The sequence below is a fragment of the Hyposmocoma kahamanoa genome, unplaced genomic scaffold (assembly GCF_003589595.1).
Source record: "Hyposmocoma kahamanoa isolate Upper Pololo Valley unplaced genomic scaffold, ASM358959v1 62, whole genome shotgun sequence".
In the NCBI taxonomy this organism is placed as follows: Eukaryota; Metazoa; Arthropoda; class Insecta; order Lepidoptera; family Cosmopterigidae; genus Hyposmocoma; species Hyposmocoma kahamanoa.
The window spans coordinates 1661303-1688114 of record NW_020653850.1 but is presented as its reverse complement, the minus strand read 5'-3'; the positions used below and the strand labels follow the sequence as shown (position 1 = coordinate 1688114).

The window sequence follows — 26812 nt, the reverse complement described above, 5'->3', positions numbered from 1 at the left end:
CACGGGGTTGCGTTTTAAAAAGTTAATATATTTTATAAAAGTCATATAAGTTCACTAAAAGCACTATAATAGAGTCTTAAAACTAAAATCTTAGGTTGAATGAACCAACCTGCCAGTTTGAAGTTGAAACTGAAATCTCGAAGCCACCAGCGACGCCGGCGCTGGTCCTGCATCAGCAATTTCTTATCTCTACGTTCAGGGATGAGCACATAACACCCGTGACACTTTGTGGAGGTACGTTGTCCCTAATGACTTCAATATTTTTGTTATACATTTTTTTTGAATGGTGAAATTTCTATATATACATATTTAATGGTGTCATGGACCGCATCAAACACCGCTGCGCTTCGGAGACACCATTTGGGTCCAGGACGCTGCAATACCAAAGCCGTGTCTCTAAGACTCGTGAATTGTTAAAATAAAATGCATTTTTACAACTGAAATGTCTATTTTACCTTGAACATACAGAAAACAATTTTCCTACAAAAAAATTCTTACAAAAATTATAATTTACATGTACAGTCAGCGAGAAAATTAGCTGAATAAATCGAAGATACAAAACTTATTAAAAAAAAACTTATGTGGTCAACAAGGCACGTCAAAGTCCGAAACATGCCAACGTTTAATTTTCTGTGGTACTTATAACCGAAAGTTGCAATTGCGTTTTTTTTAAGTTTATTCATATGCGTTAGAGTACGTTTACAATCTTCCCAGGTGTATGATGCAGACCAATTTAGAGAACTTTGATAGTACGGAACATCATAATTATTCCGTTTTTGTAACTAACTAAGATTGTGGTCAGTAAGTAGCCATTTTACCAGTTGAGCCACTAGGAACACTTTTTCCCAGCTTCTCCATCAGTTAAAATGGTACGTAAGGTAAGAAATGAGACGAGTTTTTGACAAGGTCAATGCTATGCAATCACTTAATAACACTTATTGTTAGAGTTTGATTGAGAGTCAACGAATTTGAATTGTAGGTCCACGTATTCTTCTTCCGGATATAGAAGGATGAACCTGCAAAATGAAATACAAGGGTCATTTCATTCCAATTATCAAAACTTAATTAGCGTGTATTTTAGGAAATGAAACTATTTTTCCGGATTTAAATCGCGTATATTTGTTTTTTCAAACAAACCAACGTTTCGGGCCCTTTACAGGTCCCATGGTCACGGTTGACTGAGGTGGTACAGTCTTCAACCAGTTATGTCTAATATTGATGCAAACCACCCTATTTTTTCAACAGGGAAGATGGTTTCTCCGTACCACCAGTTTGGGATCCAGTATTTCCTCTAATGAAAAATCCCAAACAGACATAAGACTGCAGTACTAATTAATATGTTTTAGTTTATTCTAATTTCTATTAATAATTAATAATAAATTGAACCTAATAAAAATTCATTCAATAAAATAATTTGTAAAACTTAATATAGCGTAAATTGGAATGTTTTCTTTGTAAAATTAAAAATAAGGTATTTAATTAATAATTGTAACTATGTGAAAAAATATGGTGGTTTGCATCAATATTTGACATAACTGGTTGAAGACTGTACCACCTCAGTCAACCGTGACCATAATAATAATAATATAATAATAATAACGCACACACTCAACATAGCCCCGCACTAGGGAAACCCTGTGTCGCGGGTGCCATGGACACACATAGACAACCACAAATTACACCCAAACTCACGAGAGAAATAAATGTAGGCCATACAAATATTTCTCCCGGCCCGGGAATCGAACCTGGGACCTCTGCGTGGCAGTCCGGCATGGTAACCGTTCGGCCACAGAGGCAGTTATGGGACCATGGGACCTGTAAAGGGCCCGAAACGTCGGTTTGTTTGAAAAAACAAATATACGCGATTTAAAACCGGACAAATAGTTTCATTTCCTATGTGTAACAATCGCGAAAACCTAAGAACTCGATATAGCGTGTATTTTATCAGCTTTTTTTTTCAATTAATGATAATAACAATAATGTGTGAGAGAATTGCTTGGACCCCGATTGAGAACTCTTCGATATTTTAAACAAATCCTTTGATTGGGTATCGTTCTCGATTCGAAGGGCGCTTTCCGAGCTATTCATTCGAGTTAATACGTTCGATTCGGATTGGGATACGATATGGTTATCCAACAGCGTTTACGGAGTTAGTCGGTGAGATAGATTATAAGAAAAATGAAAATTCTTTCATATTCATTTTTAACACTATAAAGACCTGAAATATAGGAATGCATTAGTCTTACATGAAATAAATTAATAAAATTGAACAAAATCCAGACTTTATCCGCTCACGCGATACATGCAGCCGTAGACGCATACCACACCTAGACCTCTAGGTGTGGTATGCGTAGGTAAAAGAACTAATACTAATTGCTATTTCGGTAACTACTCTAGCAAACCATAAAGTTTTTAATGCCTGTCATTTAAAAAAAAAATTTTAAAAAATACGCCACGACAATCGTGTGTGTTATTGTTTGGGCTGGTGATTTCGGTGTTTATTTATTGAAAACATACCGTAAGTAGCGTTTTTTAAGTTTACCCTGAATATAAATGTTTATAAACTATACTTTAAGGAGTAATTTCATGGTAAACGTTAGAACCACTCAAACGGAATATTATCATATTTATCCAAGTACACCAAAAATTTCATTAGTGCTTTTTAAGTGCAGGGTTTGCAGTGTATTACTGCATTTGATTTGAGATGTTTTTGTTGTAGTACGGAGGGTATTTACTTAGCAATGCAGAATAATAATTTTTATTTATAAAAACTTCTTGTATTTAAACTGAATCCTTTTCTAATTTGCGAAACCAAATAGCCGACATTTTGCGGTAGGAGGAGCGCATCGCGTGAGCGGTTATTTAAAATAATAAGAGATTTCCATATTACATTCTTGCTTTGTGAACAATAGGACGTTCGGTAACTATCATTCGATAACTGTCTTCTGAATAACGTAAAAGGCTACACCTTTGCAAGAAGTTCGAGTAATCAAAAGAGTGACGTCATCTCGGTTCGGTTTCGAATACGACAGTTTAACGTTCGATTATCGTAAGGAAGTTCTCAAGTTTGAGACAATGTAATGAGAGTAATGAAGCTATGAGTACCAGAGGCACGAAATTGACACCGGGACAATATACACAACACCCAGACCAGAACCAATTTACAAAAGTTTGTTTCTTAACTGACGCTACTGGTAATCGCCCCGGGACCTCTATATTTTTTTATGATACCAAGTTATAGGACGTACAAGTCGTGCGTCTAGTGGTGCCTGTCAATAATAGTTGCAGTGCTATTCAGAGTTTTAAATGTCAAGGATCTGAGGGGCACTGCCACTGCGCCCGTTACCCTGAGACCAAAGTTGAAAAGTCCCAAGTGCCTGTAATTTCACCAACACCCTTCCCTTCAAAACTGGAACGCAGTAATGCTCATATTACTGTTTGGTGGCAGATGTGACTTAGCCTTAGATTTTGTGGCAGTAAATCCCTGGACGAACTCTTTGACAAGAAGCTCTACTTTTGTATCAGAGGTTGAAAAAATGATAAAAGTCTACGATTGCTTACTTATTCAATGGTATGAATTCCATGAGAGTCCTCGTCTGGGACGTGTAGGGTAGCGCAAAGTGTTGCGCTGCATCGATATGCTGCACCACGCTATATGCCCATTCCGACATCTCGTACAGATTGCCTGCAATATGGAAACCGACACATGTCACTCTTTGCAGATAACTAATGCCTTGCGTTTTTTGCTTGCTTGCGTGACTGGCTTCGCGCATACGTAAAGATCTGTCGCGTACGCGCAGGTAGGACTGTTCACGAGTCGCTCACTTGCGCCGGCCTCTTGCCTTGCGTTGGATTTCTTTGCATTGCGTGAGTTTGATATCTAGCGAGCTTGATATTTCCACGCAAGCAACAAGGAACGTTTGCGGAGGACAGCACCACAAGTCAATCATCAATAGTCAATTAGTGCTAAGCACGCGCGCAAGTCTCTCCGCGGAAGGCAGATTTCTACGCCGTGTACACCAGCCAACGCAAGGATGTAAGTAACAACATCATCATCAACTAATTTTACTTCTCTAAGGGCATTGGCCATTGGAACATTTAGGACTTTACACGTTTTCCAAAGGTTGTGACTCATCTTCAATATGCTGGTTTCTACACAATATTTTTCTTCACCGTTAGCGAGAGGTATATCTACTAAACATTCACAAATGCACGTTACTTATAAAGTCATAGTAGTTCCAACCGTTGATGCTTCAATTCAAAAACACCCGTTCTCCAACTTACCTACAACCGATTTCTGAAGCTAAAAACGATAAGAGCTTCATATACATGAATATACCAATGCACGTTTACCTGCAATGTTACCTGTAAGGTTGCGATTTAAAATATTAATAATTTTCTGCTCAAATTGTGGCAGATACCTGACTTCTAAACTTTGCAATTATTTTGAGCTCACGAACTTGAGGTCCGGGAAAATATGGCGGATTTTGTGAATTTATTATTTGCGATGTTAAGCGATAAGGATATCAAAAATACTATCACGCTTATCTCCCACTGCAAGGTCAAAGACCATCAACCACCATTCGCTACTGTCCTGACAAACCTCTTTTTATACCTTTTGCATCAGTCTCTTCATGTCCATTTTTTTTCAACCACGCCAATTCCTGGTTTAAAACTAGGGTTGCCTATACTATGAGTAATACCAGAGCACCGGAATTCACTTCGGGGCACTACTAGCGCTGGGCGAGTCGAGTTATTTACCTCGATTAACTCGAGTTACTCCCACAACGAATCAATTCGAGTTACTTTTTTAAGAACTCTGCTTTTTTTAAGAGCTAACTCGGTTCGGTCCTCGCCGAACCGACTCGGTGGATTCGGTGAACTTCGGAGCACGCTCGAGTCGCGGTCGGCGCCAAAGAGTACCTTATTACGATCGGCACCCCGTTCGTGTCCAACTCGGTGAATCGTTGGTTCGAGTTGTACTCGCGACTCGCGGTTGCTGTCATACACCGAGTCACGTCAACTAGAGCTTGAGTTGAAAAAAAATACAACTCGTCTCATCGCTAATCGAATCAAAACCGGAACCTCGCTATCCAGCGCCAAAGCAATCCAAAACAATGCAAACCGTTGGCCGTCCATTCATTCTTTATTTTTACTTTTGGAATCTGATCTAGGTCTACCTAAGAATGATATAATATTCACTGTACTTGAATTAAAGATTTAAACTTACGTTCAAATCCACTGCTGCTATTATAATGGCTGAGATCTGGTATATCTAGGATAACGTCCAGATTTTCATCTTGCAGCGACATCATCAGTTCGCCTTTCTTCTTTTTCAGTCGATAAGGATACGTCACTTGGATCGTTGCTGGAACATAAATCAAATGTTCTGAAATGTTTATGATAGTTAGTCTTTGATTAAATAATTAAATACTGGAAGTTGCATACTAATTATTTTTTATAGCAAAATTGACGTAAGTTTGGCCTCAACGTCTTACGTTACGCTTTTGTCTAGAAAATGCCTTGGAAATAAAAATATTTTATCCCGATCTAAATCGTGTATATTTGTTTTTTCAAACAAAGTTTCGTGCTCTTTGCAGGTCCAATGGTAAAAAAAATAAATATACCGTCGATAAAATTCGTAAACCTCGTAACCTCCATTAATCTGAACTTTCGAGGAGGCGTAAAAAACAGGATCTGCAAAATGATATCTTTTATTCCAATTATAAAGACTACGTTTGCATGTCTTTCTTTATAATTAATTAAAACATAATAAATAACCAGAAACAAATATTTGACAATCTATGATTGTGACTTTATTTTATAACTAAAAGGGGGTCTGCTAATTATATTTTAAGCTTTAATTGTCCGATATTGCGCTTGAAGATTAAAAAAGGAATTTCGTCCAAAAAGGAGATATGAGGTTTTCAAATTTAGCCGATGATACGCGATTTAAATCCGAAAAAATAGTTTCATTTCCAATGTTAGGTAACAACCTGAGACCTAAGTAGTAAATGCCTATTAATTTTAACCTTAAGTGAATTAAATTCTGGAAGGATGTAGCAAAGCGCTTCGTGCGAATGGGTGGTTAGTCAATGATATAACAATGGAGTGTTCCAGATTTTCCAGTAGGAATGGTGAAGGTAGAACTAAATTATAAAGTTGCTGCGCACATTCTTAAACGAATGTGATAGAAAACCTACAAGCAGGCCAATTTTCCGCGGTGATCGAAACTTAAAAGCTTCTACAGAGTCGTAGGTCATTAATCTCTTTTCCTGGTATAAAAGAAAAGATCTTTAACTGTTTTTAGTCGACTTCAAAAAAGGAGGAGGTTCGCTATTCGACTATTTTTTAAAGCATGTTCTGCGATCACTGTAACCGTACGGCGCGGCGTCGAGGCAATTAATTGGTGCGATTGTTAGACACGTTTTCTAAATTTGTCGATCGTATCTTTAAACGGAAATGATCCCAAGGTTCAAGACCCTTATCAACAATGTGATAATTATGCCTCATCGGCGTAATGCCTGAGGCCGTGCGGGAACAAAGACACAATGGGTAGCTGGAGAGACCCTCGAGCACTGCGCATCGATCCGTGATCAATTAGTTCACTGACATTCTGCCGGACACATGGTCGGATAGAATGGGTGAGACCAGGCTGTTTAAAACATCGATCAAAGACACTCCAACCATGAAATTCAATTTAGTTTAGTTTCCGATTTGGTCTGTGTTTCAAAGGAAATAATTCCAAACCACACACGTTTATTCTTCACTAGCCCGTAATTCCGTCTACATTGGGGATGAAAAGACTTTGTTGTGGGCTTTGTACACTATTATATCTTGGCTCGCTGACCTCCAAATGACATTCAGAATGATTAAGTCTTATTGAGGTACGAGATGGAAGTTTTAGAATTAAAGCTAACTTCTTTGTGTTTAAAAATGTCGAACATGCCGATCAAAAGCACGCTATCGTAACGTAAGTAGCTGCCAAGCACACTCTAGTTCCTTTGATAAAATTAAAATAGTGTTCTATCAAACAGTTGCTGGTGACATTTTACACCTTGCTCGTTTTTCTTTATCACTGTAAGTGACTGGTGACATTTTTGCCAGCGAAATTATTATGAATATTTTACAACGTGGTTCTGATTTTCTTTTACACTTTGCTTAAAAGCTTCTGGTCTTTTTCAGGTCGATAGGTAGACAGTCGACTTTGGGCTGAGTTACGATTCTACTCATTTATAATAATGAAAATGTTTGTAACACTTACCATTTCCCAAAAATTTTTTCAAAGGCCCTGAAAAGTTAATAGTTTTAATTTGAGTAATAACGGTGACATTTGGCGTCCAGCAAAGGACTTTTGGAAAAAGAATATCTTATGAATTTGTATTGTTTTCTAAAGTGTAACGTTAACTTACCGGTATGTGGCTCGGCGGCGAGAGCTGTAGAATAAAATTAAAATGATTAAACAATGACTTTACTGTACAATTTCAATGACATTTCACAACATTGATTAATTACGAAGATAAAGGGGAGGAATCAAGTAGAGATAAAAGACAGTGGTTGATTGGGTGAATTTATGGAAGATAGCTTTATTTTATATACGTGATATATAAACATGAATGTTCCTTTAATATGTCCATCGATTCTTATTTATCCAATTGCGATACAACTTTTGTGAAATATTGTGCCCACGCCCCCGAAAGTTTCTGAAGCACTAGAACCACTTTAAAATATCAGGTGATCTCGTTATTGCAACAACTGTATCTATACCCGAAAAGGCTATACTGGGTGTAATCGTTAAGTGTAGCCAGGCGATTATTCCGAAAAAATAAAACTAGAAATATCCAAAATGTTGACGTTAAGCGTACATTTAATATGACATTCGTAGAGTGACTAGTTGACCCACTTTAGGAGGTAACCATAAGTTTACAGATTACAAAATATAAATAAAGTAGTAAAAGTATCTTTTAATTGAATAAAAACAAAGTGATGTTTATTATTACGTAAGTATGTATGGACGTGGACGCCCAAATTTACGCACGTTAAAATTTTGGATATTTCTGGTTTTATTTTAAAAGTTATTAGTGTCGTTTAACTAATTAGGTAACGTACTTTCGATAACAATTTAAAGATTTTTTATATATCTCTTATATCTCTTTACATAACGCACACACTCAACATAGCCCCGCACTAGGGAAACCCTGTGTCGCGGGTGTCATGGACACACACATAGACAACCACAAATTACACGCAAACTCACGAGAGAAATAAATGTAGGCCATACAAACATTTCTCCCGGCCCGGGAATCGAACCTGGGACCTCTGCGTGGCAGTCCGGCATGGTAACCGTTCGGCCACGGAGGCAGTTAAAAAGTAAAAGTCTTTGATCACACTTAACGATTACACTCTGTTTATGCCAATGCATAGTCTAGATCTCGCTGTTTTAAAAATAATACAGTACGTACAAAAAATAATACAGTTTTTTAATAATTACGAATGGATAGTAAGATACTTTATAATTAAAAGTAAAAATGTAAAGCAGAAAGAAGAAAAAAATAGTGAAAAAAATACATAAGGAGAAAGGAGTACTTATCCCAGAACAAAAAGCACGGTATAACATTGTAATATTACTTGGTCATTGCTAGCCCAATAACTAAACAAATATTTTCACAAAAGCGCGCAATATGTAAAACACTCTGATTCAACAGACAAAAACAAAAAAAAAATTCGAGAAATACACAAAAAGAACATGGACAAACATAAAACTGCAAAGACTAAAAATATTGACAAAGTTTAACTGGGTGACTATCTTGAATACATATTGTTTGAAATTAAGACATTCTTGCATGACACCTAAAAAATTCTTGATGTAAAAAACACCTTACGTAGCAGCAGCTGTAGCGACGTCGACTTGGAATTAAATGGTCATAGGTTATTAAATAAGTCAATTTCATCTGACTCGTAACTTTTCGGGGAATATCTGTTCCTGTTATCGGTTGTCGGCAACCTGGAGCTCCTTGGCATACATTGAGCACAGATAGACCTTAACTTTGGCGCTAATATTGAGTTTAAAGCACAAAGTGCAGCCAAAAAGCTAGGCATCCTTAATAAGGTAACGCGATACTTCTAGCCTGAACAGCTTTTAACTGTATACAAAACGAAAGCTCGATCTTGCATAGAGCATTGCAGTTATCCCTGGGACAGCTCAGCGAAATATCAACTAGAGATTCTTGACTCGATTGAAGGCTGCTTGTTTGTCGATTTTCTTCACAATATACTTTGGTGAGTGTGCTCATTACGTACGCTATCTTTTCTTCTATTTTGCACTATTGGTATCTCGAGGAGTTTGTCCGTATATGGATTATTTTTTTCGTCAATCCAATCGGAGTCTAAAGTGTTTAACAATAGAAACATGAGAAATACCAAATAAAGATAAGAAGCAACCAAACAATATACTAAAAACAATGCAGTACACGAACACAATGTGCAATGACCAATATGATGACAAGACATGCATGGACAAAACAAAAATAGACCAGGCAAAATCTACAAACAAAAATATACGATAAGTCGGAGACGGTGGTTATCTCACCAAGAGTGTTTACAATATATTCTTCAGGATCTTGTTGCCGTTTGATGACAGACGTCAACGTCACACCGTTCCGTAATTTCTGTAGCATCCACACGACACCACCTTCCTGATACGCTGGAATTACAATCTATGATCTAAATGAACATCTATGTCCTGATAAGATGTTTGGCCGAATTCGATTTATCGTAATAATCCTAGAAGTCGACTTTTGTGCATTCGTCAATAGTAATCAGTATTTTAAGACAAAAGTAAGAAGCAAGATTAAAATAATGCAGTGTATGAGGGAGACAGAAATAAAAGAAAAGAAAAGCAAAAATAACTGTTATAGATAATGTTTTACCATTGTCGGGTTTGGTACAGACAACCGTGTCATTCATGACCTGTTGGATTCTGAAAGGGAGCTGTATCGTCCAGATTAACTCCTTGCTGATACTGTCTAACCTGAAATTAGTAATTTTTATTGTTAAAACAGTATTGAGCAGTCTTAAAATGTCCCAGTCCCACATGCTAAAAGTACAAGTTTCACCAGTCATGTCAAATTTAGCAAACATTTAGCAAATCTAACTTCAAAAATTTAAATAAGTAAGTAGTTACTGATATCCGGTGAGCTCACTATCTTCTAATCCCATCAATTTTATACAAGTGCCGCTGTCTCCATATTTGAAGGTATATGGCTCATAGGTTGGTATGTTAAGCAGATCGTTGCCCATGAGCACATTGTCTCGGAGTTCTCTGTATTGCCGTCGGAAGCATTCAAAGTCTGTTGTTCTACATGATACTATGTAGCGATCTGAAATAATTATAACTTCTTTATAAAAAACGACCGACCGCTCACCGTTACCGGAAAGTGTGCGAACGGATACATCTCCTAGTTTGCCACCATTAGAGGTGAAATATTTTCTTCACATTTAAATGAGAACAACAGTGAGGTTACCCTCTTCCCAACAAAATATAATCATTAAAACCAGTTTATGGTATACACACAAGAAAATACATTCGAATTAAGAAACGCCTCTTTTTTTAAGTCGGTTAAAAATTAAATGGATTCTATGTCGGTTGTCAGCCTTTCCCGGTTGATTATTCAATAATAATAAATGAATCTGCCAGACGGCCTCACCAATCGCCTGATCTCACTCTAGGAATTCCGTGTACTATGGATACCAGAGCACATCCCAGACCACCAAGACAAGAATAAATTTAAAGAATTATATTTAGGTTTCACACACGCCGGTGGTAAAAACCAGAGATTGTTATTTAGTTTCTATATCACCTTTAAATTGAATTTTTACCAAAGTAAGATTCGCCTTTATTGCCACGCTAAATAAATAAATAAATGAATATTAGACAACATCACATGCGTTGTTCTCATCCCAGAGTACCACAAACACCCAGACCCGAGACAATATAAAAAAGTTAGTTTCTACGGTGACCCGGCCGGGGATCGAACATGAGACCTCAGAGATGGCGACTCCATGAAAACCGATGTGCAATCCACTTTGCCCCGGAAGACGTCAAAAATCGGGTATACACTTTATAATTTATTATTATAACATTATGTAATTATGGTTCCTCGTGCGTCATTCTTTTTTGAAAATGGAGTAAAATGACATGTGCCAGTTTAGTCATGTAGTAGTTGTCGTCAGTTTTATCGATAATTTTGTCAAAAATTACTTAATTGCGAATGTTACGGTGAAACCATGAAAACCGGTGTGCAAGCTACTCGTCTACGGAGGCCGTCCAATATAAGTGTAAATAAATGCTTTATAAATGGACCGAACACAAGTTTGCTTGGTTAATTTTAATGTAGAAGATGAAAAGATAGAAGGAAAAAAGGTGAAGGTATTGTCGAAATACAGTTGGGTATAAGTATGTTTCTAACTTTGGTTCTACAGGACCTTGCGCAAATTAACAACAATATTAGCCCTTGACACAGAACGAGGGCAATTATAACTTTGAAACCTTTGCCTGTCTATTTGTAAGTCTATCTATGGCTTCATGGTTCTGTAAGCGGTTTTTTTATAGAGTTTGTAACATTGACCTACCAATAAAATATAACATCTTCATTGCCACGGAACGAACCAACGGACCTCACGAATTTCTCTATGTGCTTGCGTCGTGTCTTTGTACTTGGTCTTTCAACGACTTTTTAGTCGTAGCGCCATCTATGAGAAATCTATTACAGATTTATCACCCAGTTAGTACCTTTACAGCTACCAGTCCTGGCGAGAGATGTCGCTATTCACTGTGTTAATTAAATTTTTATTGTATTGAATTTTTATCGAATCCGACCGGATCGAAGGAATTTTGAATTCGAAATCGAGTTTTTTTTTTTTGAGTGTTCGATCTTTGTATTAATAATTATAACACAGTAGTGGAGTAATTTCACAAAAAATAATTGAATATCAATTCAATAAAAATTTAATCTTCATTGTTTTATAATTTTTTTTATTGAATTGATATTCAATTATTTTTTGTGAAATTATTCCACTAGTTTGTTATATACATAATCTTCATTGTTACTGCTTTATTTTAGTGAATATCTTGTATTCTTGTAATTGCTCCTTATGACGTCATTCAAGGCAAAATTACTGGAGAAGAGAAATTACGAAGAAGGCGCCACTCCTGGTTGAAAAATTTGAGGGTTCGGCTACAGTTCCACCTCGCTCTATAAAGCGTCAGCCTTTAAAGTCAGGATTGCCTAGATGTTGTCCAACCTTCGATAGGAGAGGAACTCCAAGAAGAAGATTCTTTAATGAAAGTTTTAACTATGCCAGAATATTTATTTTGTGCGAGCAATGTTAATTTTTTAATCTCGCAAAAACGTAAAAGGTTAAAACCTGTTAACGATTTCGGGCCATTCTCTTTTTACCAATTTTACGCCGCTACGAGGGTGAAAATTCTAAACCCGATAAATATTTATGAGGAGAAACCAGCCGCATCATATTTGGACAAAATGTTTTATTAACAAGTACTCAATTCTTCCTCTGGGCGTGTAATCAAGATTTTTGATAACTTTTTTTTGTATATAGTGTTAGAACATTTTGTGATGGCCACGTTTGTTAGAATATTTCAACAATAACTTTTATTCTGTTAAGGTAAGATATATATTACACTATCATCAGTTGTACGTCTCATTGCTGAGCCCGGGTCTCGTCAATGGAGAGAGTTGGAGACTGGATGCGTTTTTCAGGGGCTGTGAACCTTTTTCGAGATGCGGGTTAAACATACTCAAATGTAAGTACGTTAGAAGTTACAGCACAGGTACATGCTGCCACAGGAAGTCAGACCCGGGGTCTAGTCTCTTTCTCCATCCGACATCCCGTCTGAAGTAATTACTGTCAAATAAGTAAAACATGTCGACCAAATTAAATAATAATTTATTCAGTACAACAACAGTAATGCCATAGGCGACAAAAACACATACTATCTAGGTTGTACATACTCTGACAGAAAAACAGTGGACAGGCCATCAATCAGTTCCCAAACCAGGCTAACCCTGTACTTTGGGAGCTGATGACGATCCTACGCCAGTAAACAAAATTACAAATATTTTACAACCGGTTATTATAATAAATAGATAATTAAAAGACGCGTAATGCGAATTAAGCTTCATACTTGAAATTGTCTTACAATTGAGTCGAGTATTGCTTATTTAATAGTAATTGTTTCAGACGGAGAACGAGGTACAGGGCCTGAAGCAACCATTTTCAAATGTGGTGATACATTTCGTGTCGACGCAAAACTTCTGATTAGCCTAATGCGATTCGGAGTCGGTGACCGTGGTGACTGTCTTAGAATACTGATTATTTCTAGCTTTAACGGTGAAAATGAAAGTGAAAAAGTTCTACAAATACTTTGTTGAAGTCACGCCGCCATCGGCTTCGAACTGGCCGCTCTATGCACTATGGATAAATGCAATAGTTTCATAGAAACTTATTTATAAGTTTATTTTTATACAGCTCACTCAGCAGCAGAAATGATCTACAAAAGAAAACTGCCCCATAATGTTACTTTAAGCAATCGTCTTGAGTTGAAGGTTATTTAAATACTTGCTGGTAGCGAACGACAGGTTATCGAAAAGTCAAGAGGCTCGATGTTTTTATCTGAAAGGGTCTAGCTCAAAACCATTTTGTGTTTGTGGACTCAAAGATGGAACATATTCCAAAGTCAAACACAAAACGTATCGAGTATTTCGGAAAAACCAGATAATAAAAGATCAAAGGCCATACCGAAAACATCAGGTAATTTCTTAGGGAGATTCTAATATGCTTATCTTAGGAATTTCAAACTTTGAAACGGCAAGGATGTCTTCACATTTTCGTGAATATTGAAGAAATGAACTTGAAGGCGACAGTTAGTTTCTAAACACCCCTTTGTTTTCGTTCGTTTGTCTTTATGATAGGACAAAGGACGGACTCTGCCCCTTTTTGTGACCTTGGAAGTTCTTGAACATTAATCTTAAAAAGTATTAGTTTGTTTTGTCGTATATTGTTCTTGAAGATCTTTACTATTTAGGAGATTGCAAAACAGAATAAGTGGATACAGTAATAAGGTTCTTGGTGGTACGTACTAAAAATAATTAACATCCATCTTCCTTACTTGGCTGTTTTTGTATTTCGGCTGAACTAATTTAGAATACGAATTTTCTCAAATTAATTCTAACCTGGTTCTAGGTTGTGGTCTCGAATTTAATTTTGTTCTCTCTAATATGTTGCTCACGTTATAGGGAATTACTTAGTTGAATGTCAGGCTAATTGCTGTTATTTTCTTGCACATTTATTTCAGTGTAATGGCCACGATCTGCAACGTCGTCACGTTCAAAGGGTAAAGAAAAGGGATAGCTATGAAAGCGGTGACATCAGCTGATAGCAATTGTATTCGGGTTACCGGTGATCTCACAAACGTCCAATATGATGTTTATTTACGAATGTCTGATATTTCCGACATGTCATTGAGAACAGTTTAGACAATAGACATGTTGTAATGTTAGTTTATGTAACAACACCTAATTGGAACTTTGATGCAAAGAGACGGAATAATCTAAATGTGTACTGTTTATATTTCTGTTTCTATCAAAAGGAAAATAGACTGTCTGAGCTTTGCTGCCTACGAAAACCTCTAACTGCCGACAATCGATACCAGTGAAGCGAGAACGGAGGCAGTATTCACAAAAGTGGATACATAACGTAAAGTAGTGGCCTGTACTAAGTAATTACAGACACTGCTCAGAAAAACATCCAAACTGAGATTCTACCACCTGCTGAATTCTAAAGTTAGTTTGGATAATGGCACCGTAACTATGAAGAGTTTTCGAGGACTTCAAAGATTTGGTTCTGTGATAGTATTTCGTATTAAAACAAACTAGTGGAGTAATTTCACAAAAAAAAAAATTAATTATATTTATTACTTGTGGAATTAAATAGAAATGGAAACTATTTATTGCAACCATTAACTTACAAATAAATGGACGACGGGTCTAATACAAAAACCACGAAAAAAAAATGTCCCAAGTCAACCTATTTAAACGTAGTGACATGTAAAGGAATATGAAAAATCTAAAACGTTTAATTTAAATTGTAATGTCATCGCAGTACTGTCTAATTTTGCTTGCTTCGCTGTCAGTCGAACAAACGAAGACTAAAACGTAAATGACGCTCTGTATACGCTTTTAACGCCCTATAAGTTTGGACACTCTTTAGCGCGGACCCGACGTCCATATAATTGTAAGTCAATGATTGCAACGCCCCGTTATAAGAAAAAAAGTAAAACAAAAACAGCATAGTTAACATTTAAACTAAACAACAAATTTTATCATATAAGTTAGCACTAAAGTGATGTGCGTGCGACTGTGGCGTATGCAAAAGGGTCTCATTCAGTTAAAGCCACAGCCGAGAATGGCATTTCAGAGTGGCAGGGTTCATATATACTCGGACATTACAAAAATTCCCGCGACGGAACGCTTCCGCGGCCGCCTCTGTATGTCCTGAGCGTAATCGTCTTACTAAATATTTATATACCTTTGTAAGGTATAATATATAATAAGCTTGGCTAAAGGACTACATCATAGACACTTTTTATTCCGTTTCTGTTCTGTTTCGTTGAATTCGTGCTATTTGTGTTTTTGATATATTCATCACTGACTTTTTTTACGGACGTTCTCTCTATAGAAACTTATTATTAGATACAATGAAAGCTGTCAAATCACGACATGAAATTGTATAATTAAATTTTTCAGCAGTTTCTATTAAATTATTTTTTTTCAGTTAATGTATACTTTCCTATACAATTTTAGAAAATTTTGACGTAATTTGTACCTCGGTACACAATTGGGCTCAAATATGAAGGGATTCTTCATCGAGTATATAATCAAAAATAGAGACGAAATAAGGACTATCCATCCCTGGCTACTCATCAGACAAATGGGCCTTATATCACTTTTAAATATCAACTCTCCTTTGCACTGAAATCACAAATTAGAAAGCAGAAATCGTACAGCGCCAACTTCTGTCCTGTGTGTACGTCTCCGTATATTCCAAAAATATTCTGTATTTATTGTAATAAAGGTAAAATCTCTAATAATGGGGGCTGTTCCATTCGGTGGTGTGGGAAAAACAGCAAAACATCTAATTACAAAACAAACGGAATCACATTTCGTCGGTAATTAAGTATTAAATATGTAATTTTTAAATTTTCGTCCATTTATAGCAAAGCTCAAGCTAAACTGGTCGAGTTGAAGTGAAACAATTGACGACACCCGTCTATTGTTTCGAATTCGGGCTGGCTAATCGGAGCGCAGTTGTCACCGCAATGATTTGGCAGAATAGTTTTCAAACAAATTAAATAACATTTCGTCTCTATTTCTGGTTATATATTCGATGGGATCCTTTCATAAGCTTGTCTCTTTTACATAATATTCCAAAAACAGTGGATAAAAGTTTCAACAACAAGTTGACATGTATAAGAATTAGTAGACAACGACATTGAATATGGATATGTATATTAAATATATATGTGTATGTATTATATATTATGTATTTATGTGTATAAAGGTTGCTTATATAAGTGTAATTAGTTAGTGTTTAAACTACATATCATAATAATTATTTATAAACTTCTTCCTTGTCTGTTTTAATTATCATATTATGCACCCTTGTTAATTATTTTGAACCCAGCTCTCCGGTTGACTCGTAGAGAATGCTTAATGGCATTAAGTTTGCCATTTGTACTGTTTTGTGTGCTATTAAGTTTAAATAAATAACAAAATTTGGTATGTGCTAGGACAACTTTGTCTTTGATGTCAATGTTATCACAACTCTTTCTATTATTAGCACAACAATTTCTGTGTCCAACTTTACATAACTTGTCAGTCATAATTTCAACATCACCGTCATAAACTTATTATATCGCCGTCTTACTTTCTCAAACTGATGCCTTAATACACAAAGGTACATGCAAAAAATGGATTGTGTACATTGACTTACAAATAAATGGACGACGGGTCTAATATAAAAACCACGAAAAAAATGTCCCAAGTCAACATATTTAAACGTAGTGACATGTAAAGGAATATGAAAATGCTAAAACGTTGAATTTAAATTTGTAATGTCATCGCAGTACTGTCTAATTTTGCTTGCTTCGCTGTCAGTCGAACAAACGAAGACTAAAGCGTGAATGACGCTCTGTATACGATTTTAACGCCCTATAAGTTCGGACACTTTTTAGCGCGGACCCGACGTCCATATAATTGTAAGTCAATGATTGTGTATACAACATCTTGCAGGCTGGTTTCACATTACATTTCCTTCATATTTACAGTGAAGTACTTTAAGAATAGGCTTTTACCTATTCTTAAAGTACTTCATCATCGTCATCATCATCATCATATCAGCCGGAAGACGTCCGCTGCTGACCATAAGCCTCCCCCAAAGATTTACAACCTAGTCGATTGGACGCGGCGTGCATCCATCGGCTACCCGCTGCCCTTACCAGGTCATCCGTCCATCTAGTAGGGGCCGTCCCACAGAATGCCTTCCGATTCGTGGTATCCATTCGAGAACCGTTCTGCCCTAACAGCCGCCAGTTCTGCGAGCTATGTGCCCTGCCCACTGCCACTTCAACTTGCTAAAACTACTTAATACATCCAAATTAAAACCTTGCTAAGAAATTTAAAATAAATATAAAGTTTTGTCATCTCCTGAATAATTACTCTTTATAAGTTACGAGTTTGAGAAAGTAGGGCATAGATATGTGCCACTACTGGGCATGTAGTCCGCCACGCTAACATAGCGGGTTAAGGGTGTAACGTGTTTTTCCAAGAGTTGTGAATCTTCCTCGACATTTTCTTTTAAAAAAAAAAAAAAGTGCGCATTTAGCTTCCTTCTCACCTGATGTCGACGATGGAGCACGCATATCTAAATAATGCCTTTTCACTCTCGCCTTGAAAAGGGACAAGTAATAAATAGCGTTCGGGGAATAAGTCTACAGGCTGCGAATTCCGCTTCAAATTCAAAATTCAAATCGTCTTTATTTCATTGGTAAGCAAATTATACTTGAAATAGTCATATTCATTTAACTCTCCAACATCTTAGATCGAGACTACCTGCAAGACCTAAACGGGTAACCACGAATTTTTGTCATCCAAGTACGCAGAAGCTTAAACCTTTAGTATAAAGTTTTTTTTTCGAATCCGAGAAAATAAGAAAATCGGTTGTACATCTAGAGACAAAATAATCCCTGTTACATTTCGAACCGTCATTCGTATCAGTTCCGAATCCCAGTCCCAGACGTAGTGCGCAAAAGCTCTAAAAGGCTAATTTTGAATATCAACCGAAATCTTTTTATAGAAGCTTATACTTTGCCCTTTAAACGAATTTGTGACTGCGAAGACTGTCAAGAATAGCTACTTTATTTTTATTCCTCGTGTTAATGTTATGTTTGCCACTATTTTTAATAAGAACATTACTATTCTTGTTTACATAGTGACGCTAGTGTAAGATTGTTAATCTCATTAAACTTATTTCATTTATTTATTTATTTATTTGCATTTCACATATAGTCTTAAGTGTACACAAACTTAGAACTATAGTAGGAACTACATGTGAGACCCTGTAAGGGCGTAGCAAAATACACTTATGACATAGTACATATTTTAACCATGGTAATATAAATTAGACTTTAATATACAACTGTTTAAGTCTTTTAATATTCATATCTATCTATTTATCAAAATTCAATTTATTTATTTGCATTAAAACTCTAAATTGTTAATTAGTGCATAGGAACATACTAACGCGTACATTATACCCTTCAAAGGTTGTGATGACAAAATATTTGAAGATTTCGGTACATTATTTATTTATATCATCGAAGAATTCGGCAATACTGTAATAACATTTTGCTACATGAATTGGTTCAAATGATTTACAAATTTAGTGTAAATTGGTATAACTTTAAGATGATTAGGTGTTTAGTTAATAAATATTTATATTATATTTCTCAAAGCTTGTCTAGCTCTCTTTAAACGTATCTAGCCGTTCGTCATATAAATGTGGATCATATTAATCCTTGGAATATCCACAACATAAGGGTGGAAACAAGGCCTTCCAGTACCCCAAAGATGGAAAGGTGGAATTAAATCATGCAATTCCATCAGACACTCTCCGAGGGTTCATCCCTAGTTTTCTTTAACGTAAGCAAGCAGCCCGGTCAGCCTAATGGTTTAACGTACCGCTTCTCAAACAGAGGTCGTGGGTTCGAATCCAGCCTCGCGCCTGTGAGTTAATTTAAAATTTATCATGAGTTTTTTGGTCCCCTGTTCGAATTGGGCCAGCGTGGCGGACAGTGAGAGGATAAGAGATCAGTGCCCAGTAGGGGGATGTATAAATGGGTTGATAATGAAGCAAGACGTATTGCTAAACATCAACAAAATGTACCTTAGCATTGACTTACAATTATATAAAATATGGACGTCGGGTCCGCGCTAAAAAGTGTCCGAACTTATAGGGCGTTAAAATCGTATACAGAGCGTCATTCACGCTCTAGTCTTCGTTTGTTTCTTCTGGCAGCGAAGGAAGCAAAATTAGACAGTACTGCGATGACATTACAATTTAAATTCAACGTTTTAGCTTTTTCATATTCCTTTACATGTCACTACGTTTAAATAGGTTGACTTGGGACATTTTTTTCGTGGTTTTTGTATTAGACCCGTCGTCCATTTATTTGTAAGTCAATGTACCTTAGTAAATAAAAGTCGTAGGTATATTTCGCCCCAGGGATTCGAACCATCGACCATTCAAATAAGAAGTAACCGTTCTACCGTTACGCTGCCACCGCTTTAGTCTATTATAGTCAGTCAATTTGCGTTATAAATTTTCATCCAAATTTGTTTCCCCACGACTACCGTATGGCGGGTGTTATAAATTAGATCCCTTTATTTATGAATGCACGCAGGTGGCAAAAAATCGTATCGATTGTTTGTAAACATTGCCGCCTGGTCGACATGCCTTAATTGACTGTTTTGAACAATTTGTTTATCGATTAGAACATTACAAGTAGTAAAATGTTTATGTCTCTATTACGATCTGTTAATCTAGGGTATTTAGGCCAAGAATCTACCTTACATAAAGCCGCAATACGCCAAACCTAACCTGATATGCTACGTTCAAGTAGTCTCGAGTAATCTCCTGGCATTGCACATAATGCTGCCACGGTTAGTTATGTTATAGTTGTAAAAACAAAAAAATAAGTTCACACATTAAATAAACGAGGTTTATATTCTAAGAATACTACTTGAATTGCCGGTAACATATCTTTATAATTTGTGAACAATTGTTAATGCGTATTTACACTGGTATTTTCTATTTCGATACCTGAATACCGGTATTAATGGAAAACCGATATATTTACCTAAAGGTACCGGGACTCAGTAGCGGTCCCCGTTACGTTCACACTTTACTGCACTCGTAAATCATGTTGATTAATTAATAATTAATTGCATTTAAATATTAGGGGTTAAAGTATGAAATTGCCGTTTTATTGCAATAGGTTCTTTGAATTTTCATAGAATCTTCATGGTTTGAGGTTTTCGAATGAAACTTTTTTCAAATGGTTTCTGTGATTTTTTTTTTTAAATTTGAAACATTTGAATATCGACTTTCAATTGTTTTTGTTATTCAATTTAGACAAGAAAGATGGATACTGCGAAAATTCGAGTGATTTTTGAATACGAGTTCCGACGCGGAACTAACGCAGCAGAAACAGCCCGCAATATCAATGCTGCGTTTGGAGAGGGGTCTACTAATGAACGCACCGTGCGATTTTGGTTTAAACGCTTTCGTCATGGAAATTTCGACTTAAAGAACGAGCCACGAGGAAGACCGCCCACACAGGTGAATAACGATGAATTAAGAGAGATAGTGGAAGCCGATCCTAGTCAAACTACCCAGGAATTAGCGGCATGGTTTAACGTTACCTTACCCACAATATTGACTCACTTGCGTCAAATCAATAAAATAAAAAAATACGAAAAATGGGTGCCTCATGATTTGGCTGATCTGCAGAAAGAAACGCGTGTTGAAACTTGTGTTGCCTTGTTGAACCGGTACAGAAATGAAGGAATATTGGATCGAATTGTAACATGTGATGAAAAGTGGATTCTTTATGATAACCGGAAAAGAAAAATGCAATGGCTGACCCCAGGTCAAATGCCACAACAGTGTCCTAAAGCAAAACTTACCAATAAAAAGGTAATCGTAACTGTTTGGTGGTCTCAGCATGGTGTTATTCACTATAGTTTTCTCCGATCTGGTCAAACAATAACGGCAGATGTCTATTGTGCCGAACTCCGAACCATGTTGACAAAACTAGCAGTAAAACAGCCCCGACTCATGAATCGATCTTCACCATTATTGCTCCATGACAACGCGAGACCTCACACAGCACGAGAAACCATTTTGACCCTTCAGGAACTGCAGTTAGAAACCATTCGTCATCCTCCGTATTCACCAGACCTTGCTCCAACGGACTACCATTTTTTTCGTGATTTGGACAATTATCTACGTGACAAGAAGTTTTCTTCCCAGGACGCAGTACAAAATGCTTTCACACAGTTTGTGCTGTCTAGATCGTCGGAGTTCTATCGCAAAGGCATTAATAACCTTCCCATTAGATGGCAGCAATGTATAGATAATAATGGCAACTATTTTGATTAAATAAATTTGTTAAAAATTTAAAAAATAAACAATTTAGATTTTCAGTACAAATCGGCAATTTCATACTTTAACCCCTATTAATAAAAAATAAAAAAATAAAAAATAAAGAAAGAAAGAAATTTCTTTCTTTATTAAATAGGTTTTGTAATTATTGTGTTCTGTATTTAGGTCTGCAGGAAGAAATTTCTTTTAGAAATATGCAGTACCTTTTGTTTTTTCTTTTGACTAAATGTGATTTGTATTTTCCTGTGCAATAAATGATTAAATAAAAAGTAATTTAATTAGTACCGGTACATAGTTGTCTCAAAAACTTGTATAATACCGAATAATTCATACCGGTAATAAGGTCATTGTCATTTCAATAAAATACGGGTATAATTTGTATCGATAGTACCTGAAAACTAAGTTCCTGAAAATACCGATATTCACTGGATGCTAATTCGTATGCGCATGGGTCACAACATGTAATACGAACTCATTATCTAAGATAATAGACTCTCATGTAGTATGTGAACAGGTAATGAATAAAAAACAACACGATATCGCCATTGAATCGTTTTTTGTACCAATGAATGGTTTTCAGAAATCGAAGTTTTTTTTTGACGCGTGAATTTCACAATGCCGCAGGTGCACTTGATCTTCATTCTTTTGGAACTCATATCAACAGGCTTAAGAACATGAATGTTTGATATTATGATCGCGATGTCTATGAACAACAGGGTCATTTTATCAAGCTTAGAAGCGGGAATAAAAACTTAAGGATTGTTAATATACACGTGACACAAATCTCACAATCGGTTTCATTGTAAACGAAATAAGTTCTATTTTGTTTGTTGTAAATGTTGGACACTACATTACATACACTTATCACTTTATATATGTATCAATCATTATTTAAGTATTCTATACATATAACTGAACACAACACACTACATTATAGAAATATTTATGTAATTTATTTAAGTTTACACGTATATTCGCGACACACACGTCCGGTACTCACTCGGTTTTAGGGCCCACTGAAAATTAGCGTCACAGCCTTTTCTCGGCGGTGACAATAGCTGAGTGTGATCCTGTTACATACGCCACAGCCACGCACATGACATTTAATCTAATTGTGTTAAATATTTCATGTTTTTCTTTGTAGTTGTGTATGATTTTATTTTTATTCCTTTTTTTTCCAGTAATATTTTGTTTTAATGTAGCTTCATCTTTTTTTATCTTCATTTTATTACTGTGTATATTTTTGTTGTGGCGTAGTAATAAAATATTTCTATTCTATTCTATTCTAATACTTTTTCATATCCTAAACCTCGTGTCCAGAATAAAATGTCTATGAATTAAACCTGTTATAACTTAGTTCGAAAATCAAACAACGAAATTGATTGACTGATTTTGTTTATATTGTTCGGGACGAACAATTCGTGCACCTGATGGTTAAGCTACACGCCTGTCCATAACAGTTGCGATGCCATTCAGAGCTTTAAATCTCAAAGATATGAGGGCTGATCTTGGCGGCAGAAATACGCAAGGCAATAGACTTATGACTTAAGTAACTGGGCGGACCATGTGGGGTGGGACTAGTGGGAACAATGTGGGGGAGGCTTTCTATATCTACACAAACATTGGTGACCCAGGCTTTGCTGTCAAAGCAGTCCAAAAGGGTAAAAATCCTAAATACGCCGACCTTAGCTCTTGCACAACTTTGTGCTTTTTACTAAGCTTTGTGTTCCTAGTGACCAGAAATCTGGTAGCTATTTCGGTCAAAGAATAAGCTTAGACATCCATTGCGGAAACTTTGCCAGATTTACTTACCCGATGCCCGAGGACGCGGTCTGCCATGAAATGTGTAGGTACCTTAATTATTTGGATGAAACCTAGAAATTTTCTATTTTTTTTCTTTTCTTTTATATTTTAATGCTACGTAAATATTTTTAAGCTTCAACGTAAGAATAACTTCTGTACTTTGTTTAAGTTACGAATTTGGGAAACCACAAGAATAAATAATGATGGAACGAGCTGTTGAGCAAAGCAAATTTCCAAGACGAATTTCTTGGCCCTGAGTTCCACTCACTCTTCTACGTGGTTTCGGAATGAATTATATATTAGAAAGAAACACAGGCAAAGTTCAACAAAGGGGTAGACTTTGACAAGTCTATTTGCGTGTCAATTACAAGAAGTGTAAGCAAAGAAGTACGACAGCGGGAACATAAATGGATCCGTCACCAGAAAGTTTAAACTTTCTTATTGGCGTACTTTGCGGTTTTTCTTGCATTTTGATAATCCAACCAAATCCATATTAAAGAGGGTAGTAAAAAGTTAAATCTGCATAGCTATTTTTATTAATATGATTTGTTGTACAATTCCAGGCAATTAACGACCTTTTTTTATAATATCAAGTGACGGGACGAACAAGTCATGCGCCTGGTGGTAAGCGACACGCCTGTCCATAACATTGCAGTGCCACTCAGAGCTTTAAATCGCAAAGATCTTAGGGGCACTGCCACTGCGCCTGTCACCCTTGAGACATAAGTTGACAAGTCCCCTTCCAAGCCGGAACATAGTATTGCTCACATTACTGCTTGGTGGCAGAAATAGGGAAGGTGGCAGCACTTCCCTGGACCAACTCTTTCACAAGAAGCTCTACTGCTACTAAAAATCTTTCTGGATGAGAAGGTTCTCGGTTCGATATTGACTTGGGTGGTCTGTGAAGTGCCCCAGAGTGAATTCCTTTGTTCTGGTACTCATAGTACAGGGGATTCCCTAATTTGAGACCAGGCAATTGGTGTGGTTGCCTGTGACATTTATAAAATTATTTCAAGACCTAATTTTGTCAAAACTCACGTTTCTTTTGCATCATTGAACGACAAAACGATATACATATAAAGTAAATGGATAACATACACACTCACAGCCCCGCACAAAGGACAATATATCGTTGGTGATACACGTATACAACCACAAATTACACTCAAATTTACGAGAAAAATAAATGTGGGCTATACAAATATTTACCAAGGAATCGAACCCGGGATCTCTAACCGTTTAGCCACGGATACAGATTGGTTTGTTTATCGTTCCAAATTCACCGCATTCGAAAGTTAAATTGGACATAGTTATTCAAACAATAACCAACCCACTGAAAATTGTTTTGAAATGAACTTACCTAACTTGTCAGCAACGTTTCTCTTAGCAGCTGTGGCATATAAGACGCACAATAAGAAAAGCACCCTCATCGCTGTAGCACCTCAAACTTTTTTAATTCCTAGTCTTAAAAGTTTTCAGTATAACTGAACCTTTCCGCGCAGTCTCTGAACATCGACTAAGAACAATGAGATAAACCTATCGACACCACCTCAATTTACAACGTAAACTGCGAACTGCTCGCGGTCGGACAACAATAGCCACACTATTGTCCGTCTGTATTTTGGGAAAATTAAATTTATAAATGTGTTTTCTTTAAGAATGTTTGGTTATTGATTGTTATTCAATTTCGGTTATGTTTATGTACATTTTTATCATAACTTATGCAATAGGTAGTTTTTTTTATTGACTTGTTATTTGTGGTTTAAGGCTTATAATTTCCAGTAGAGCAGTACTGCCATGTTACCAATTTCTGCCGCCAAGCAGTAATGTGAGTATTACTCTTATTAAGGGTGTTGGTGAAATTACAGACACATGGGACTTGTCAACTTATGTCTCAGGATGACGGGTGCAGTCGCAGTTGCAGCAGTTGATGAAACAACAAGTCATTCGATTAGTGTGGACGATACTCCTGTCTATAGGAGTTGCAGTACCACTTAGCGCCATTATCCGCTCACGCGATACATGCAGCCGTAGACGCATACCACACCTAGAGGTGCCGGTGATGATTTTATATCGATTTATCGGATATCGAAGTTATAACGGGTAAAAGAACTAATATTAATTGCTATTTCGGTAACTACTCTAGCAAACCATAAAGTTTTTAATGCCTGGGTCTGTCATTTTAAAATAAATAAACAACTTCAAAAATACGTCACGACAATCGTGTGTGTTATTGTTTGGGCTGGTGATTTCGGGGTTTATTTATTGAAAACATACCGTAATAGCGTTTTTTAAGTTTACCCTGAATATAAATGTTTATAAAATATACTTTAAGGAGTAATTTCATGGTAAACGTTAGAACCACTCAAATGGAATATTATCATATTTATGTGTATTACTGCATTTTATTTGAGATGTTTTTGTTGGTAGTACGGAGGGTATTTATTTAGCAATGCAGAATAATAATTTTTATTTATAAAAACTTGTATTTAAACTGAATGCTTTTCTAATTTGCGAAACCAAATAGCCGCCATTTTGCGATAGGAGGAGCGCATCGCGTGAGTGGTTATGGCAAAGATCTGAGGGGCATTGCCACTGCGCTCGTCACCCTGAGACATAAGTTAACTAGTCCCATGTGCCTGTAATTTCACCTGCAACCTTTGCTCTTCAAAACGAGAAATGCCCATGATTACTGCTCGGCGGTAGAAATAGGTAAGGTGGCAGTACTTTTCTAGACGTACTATTTCACAAGGAGCTCTAAAAGTATTAAAATTAAATTAAATATCTGTGTTATCCATTAGTTTAGTTAACCCTCATGCCAAAAAAGTTTTGACGTTGGCTCCGCCCAAATTTGTGAAACAAATATATGCCTGAAGTTCGCGTTACATGCGACAGGAGATGTTGAATTTTGCGCATTAAAAGTACCAAGTTCGTTTTAGCGGAATAACTCTAAAACTAAAGGGATTAAAAAGAAATCCGTAGTGACAGTTCTCGATCATGCATAAATATAATTAATTATCAAATTTTTGTCCTAATATCCTGTAGCATTTCGAGGATGAATCGAAAAAATGTGAAAATTAGAGGTGATTTCGTGATTTTTATCTATCGAGGAAACTTTATTGTTTTATGTTTCTGATTAGTGTCTTGAATATATCGTGTAGTTACTCATACCATATTTTATTTTTAACTTTGAAGTGGATATATCCCT

General features: G+C 36.4%; 2 protein-coding genes across 2 annotated transcripts in view; one reads left to right on the top strand and one right to left on the bottom strand.

Moving 5' to 3' along the window:
* Positions 1-26812, top strand: part of LOC113229423 — a 301492-nt gene that overhangs the window by 107906 nt on the left and 166774 nt on the right. The window lies entirely within an intron of this gene.
* Positions 610-25049, bottom strand: LOC113229425. The gene is made up of 8 exons (XM_026463006.1): positions 24965-25049; positions 10184-10379; positions 9930-10030; positions 7413-7436; positions 7265-7291; positions 5231-5368; positions 3562-3685; positions 610-1016 (listed from the first exon to the last, which is right to left on the bottom strand). Exons 1-8 carry the CDS (start codon positions 25032-25034, stop codon positions 926-928), a joined length of 771 nt encoding a protein of 256 aa, XP_026318791.1. The 5' UTR covers positions 25035-25049; the 3' UTR covers positions 610-925.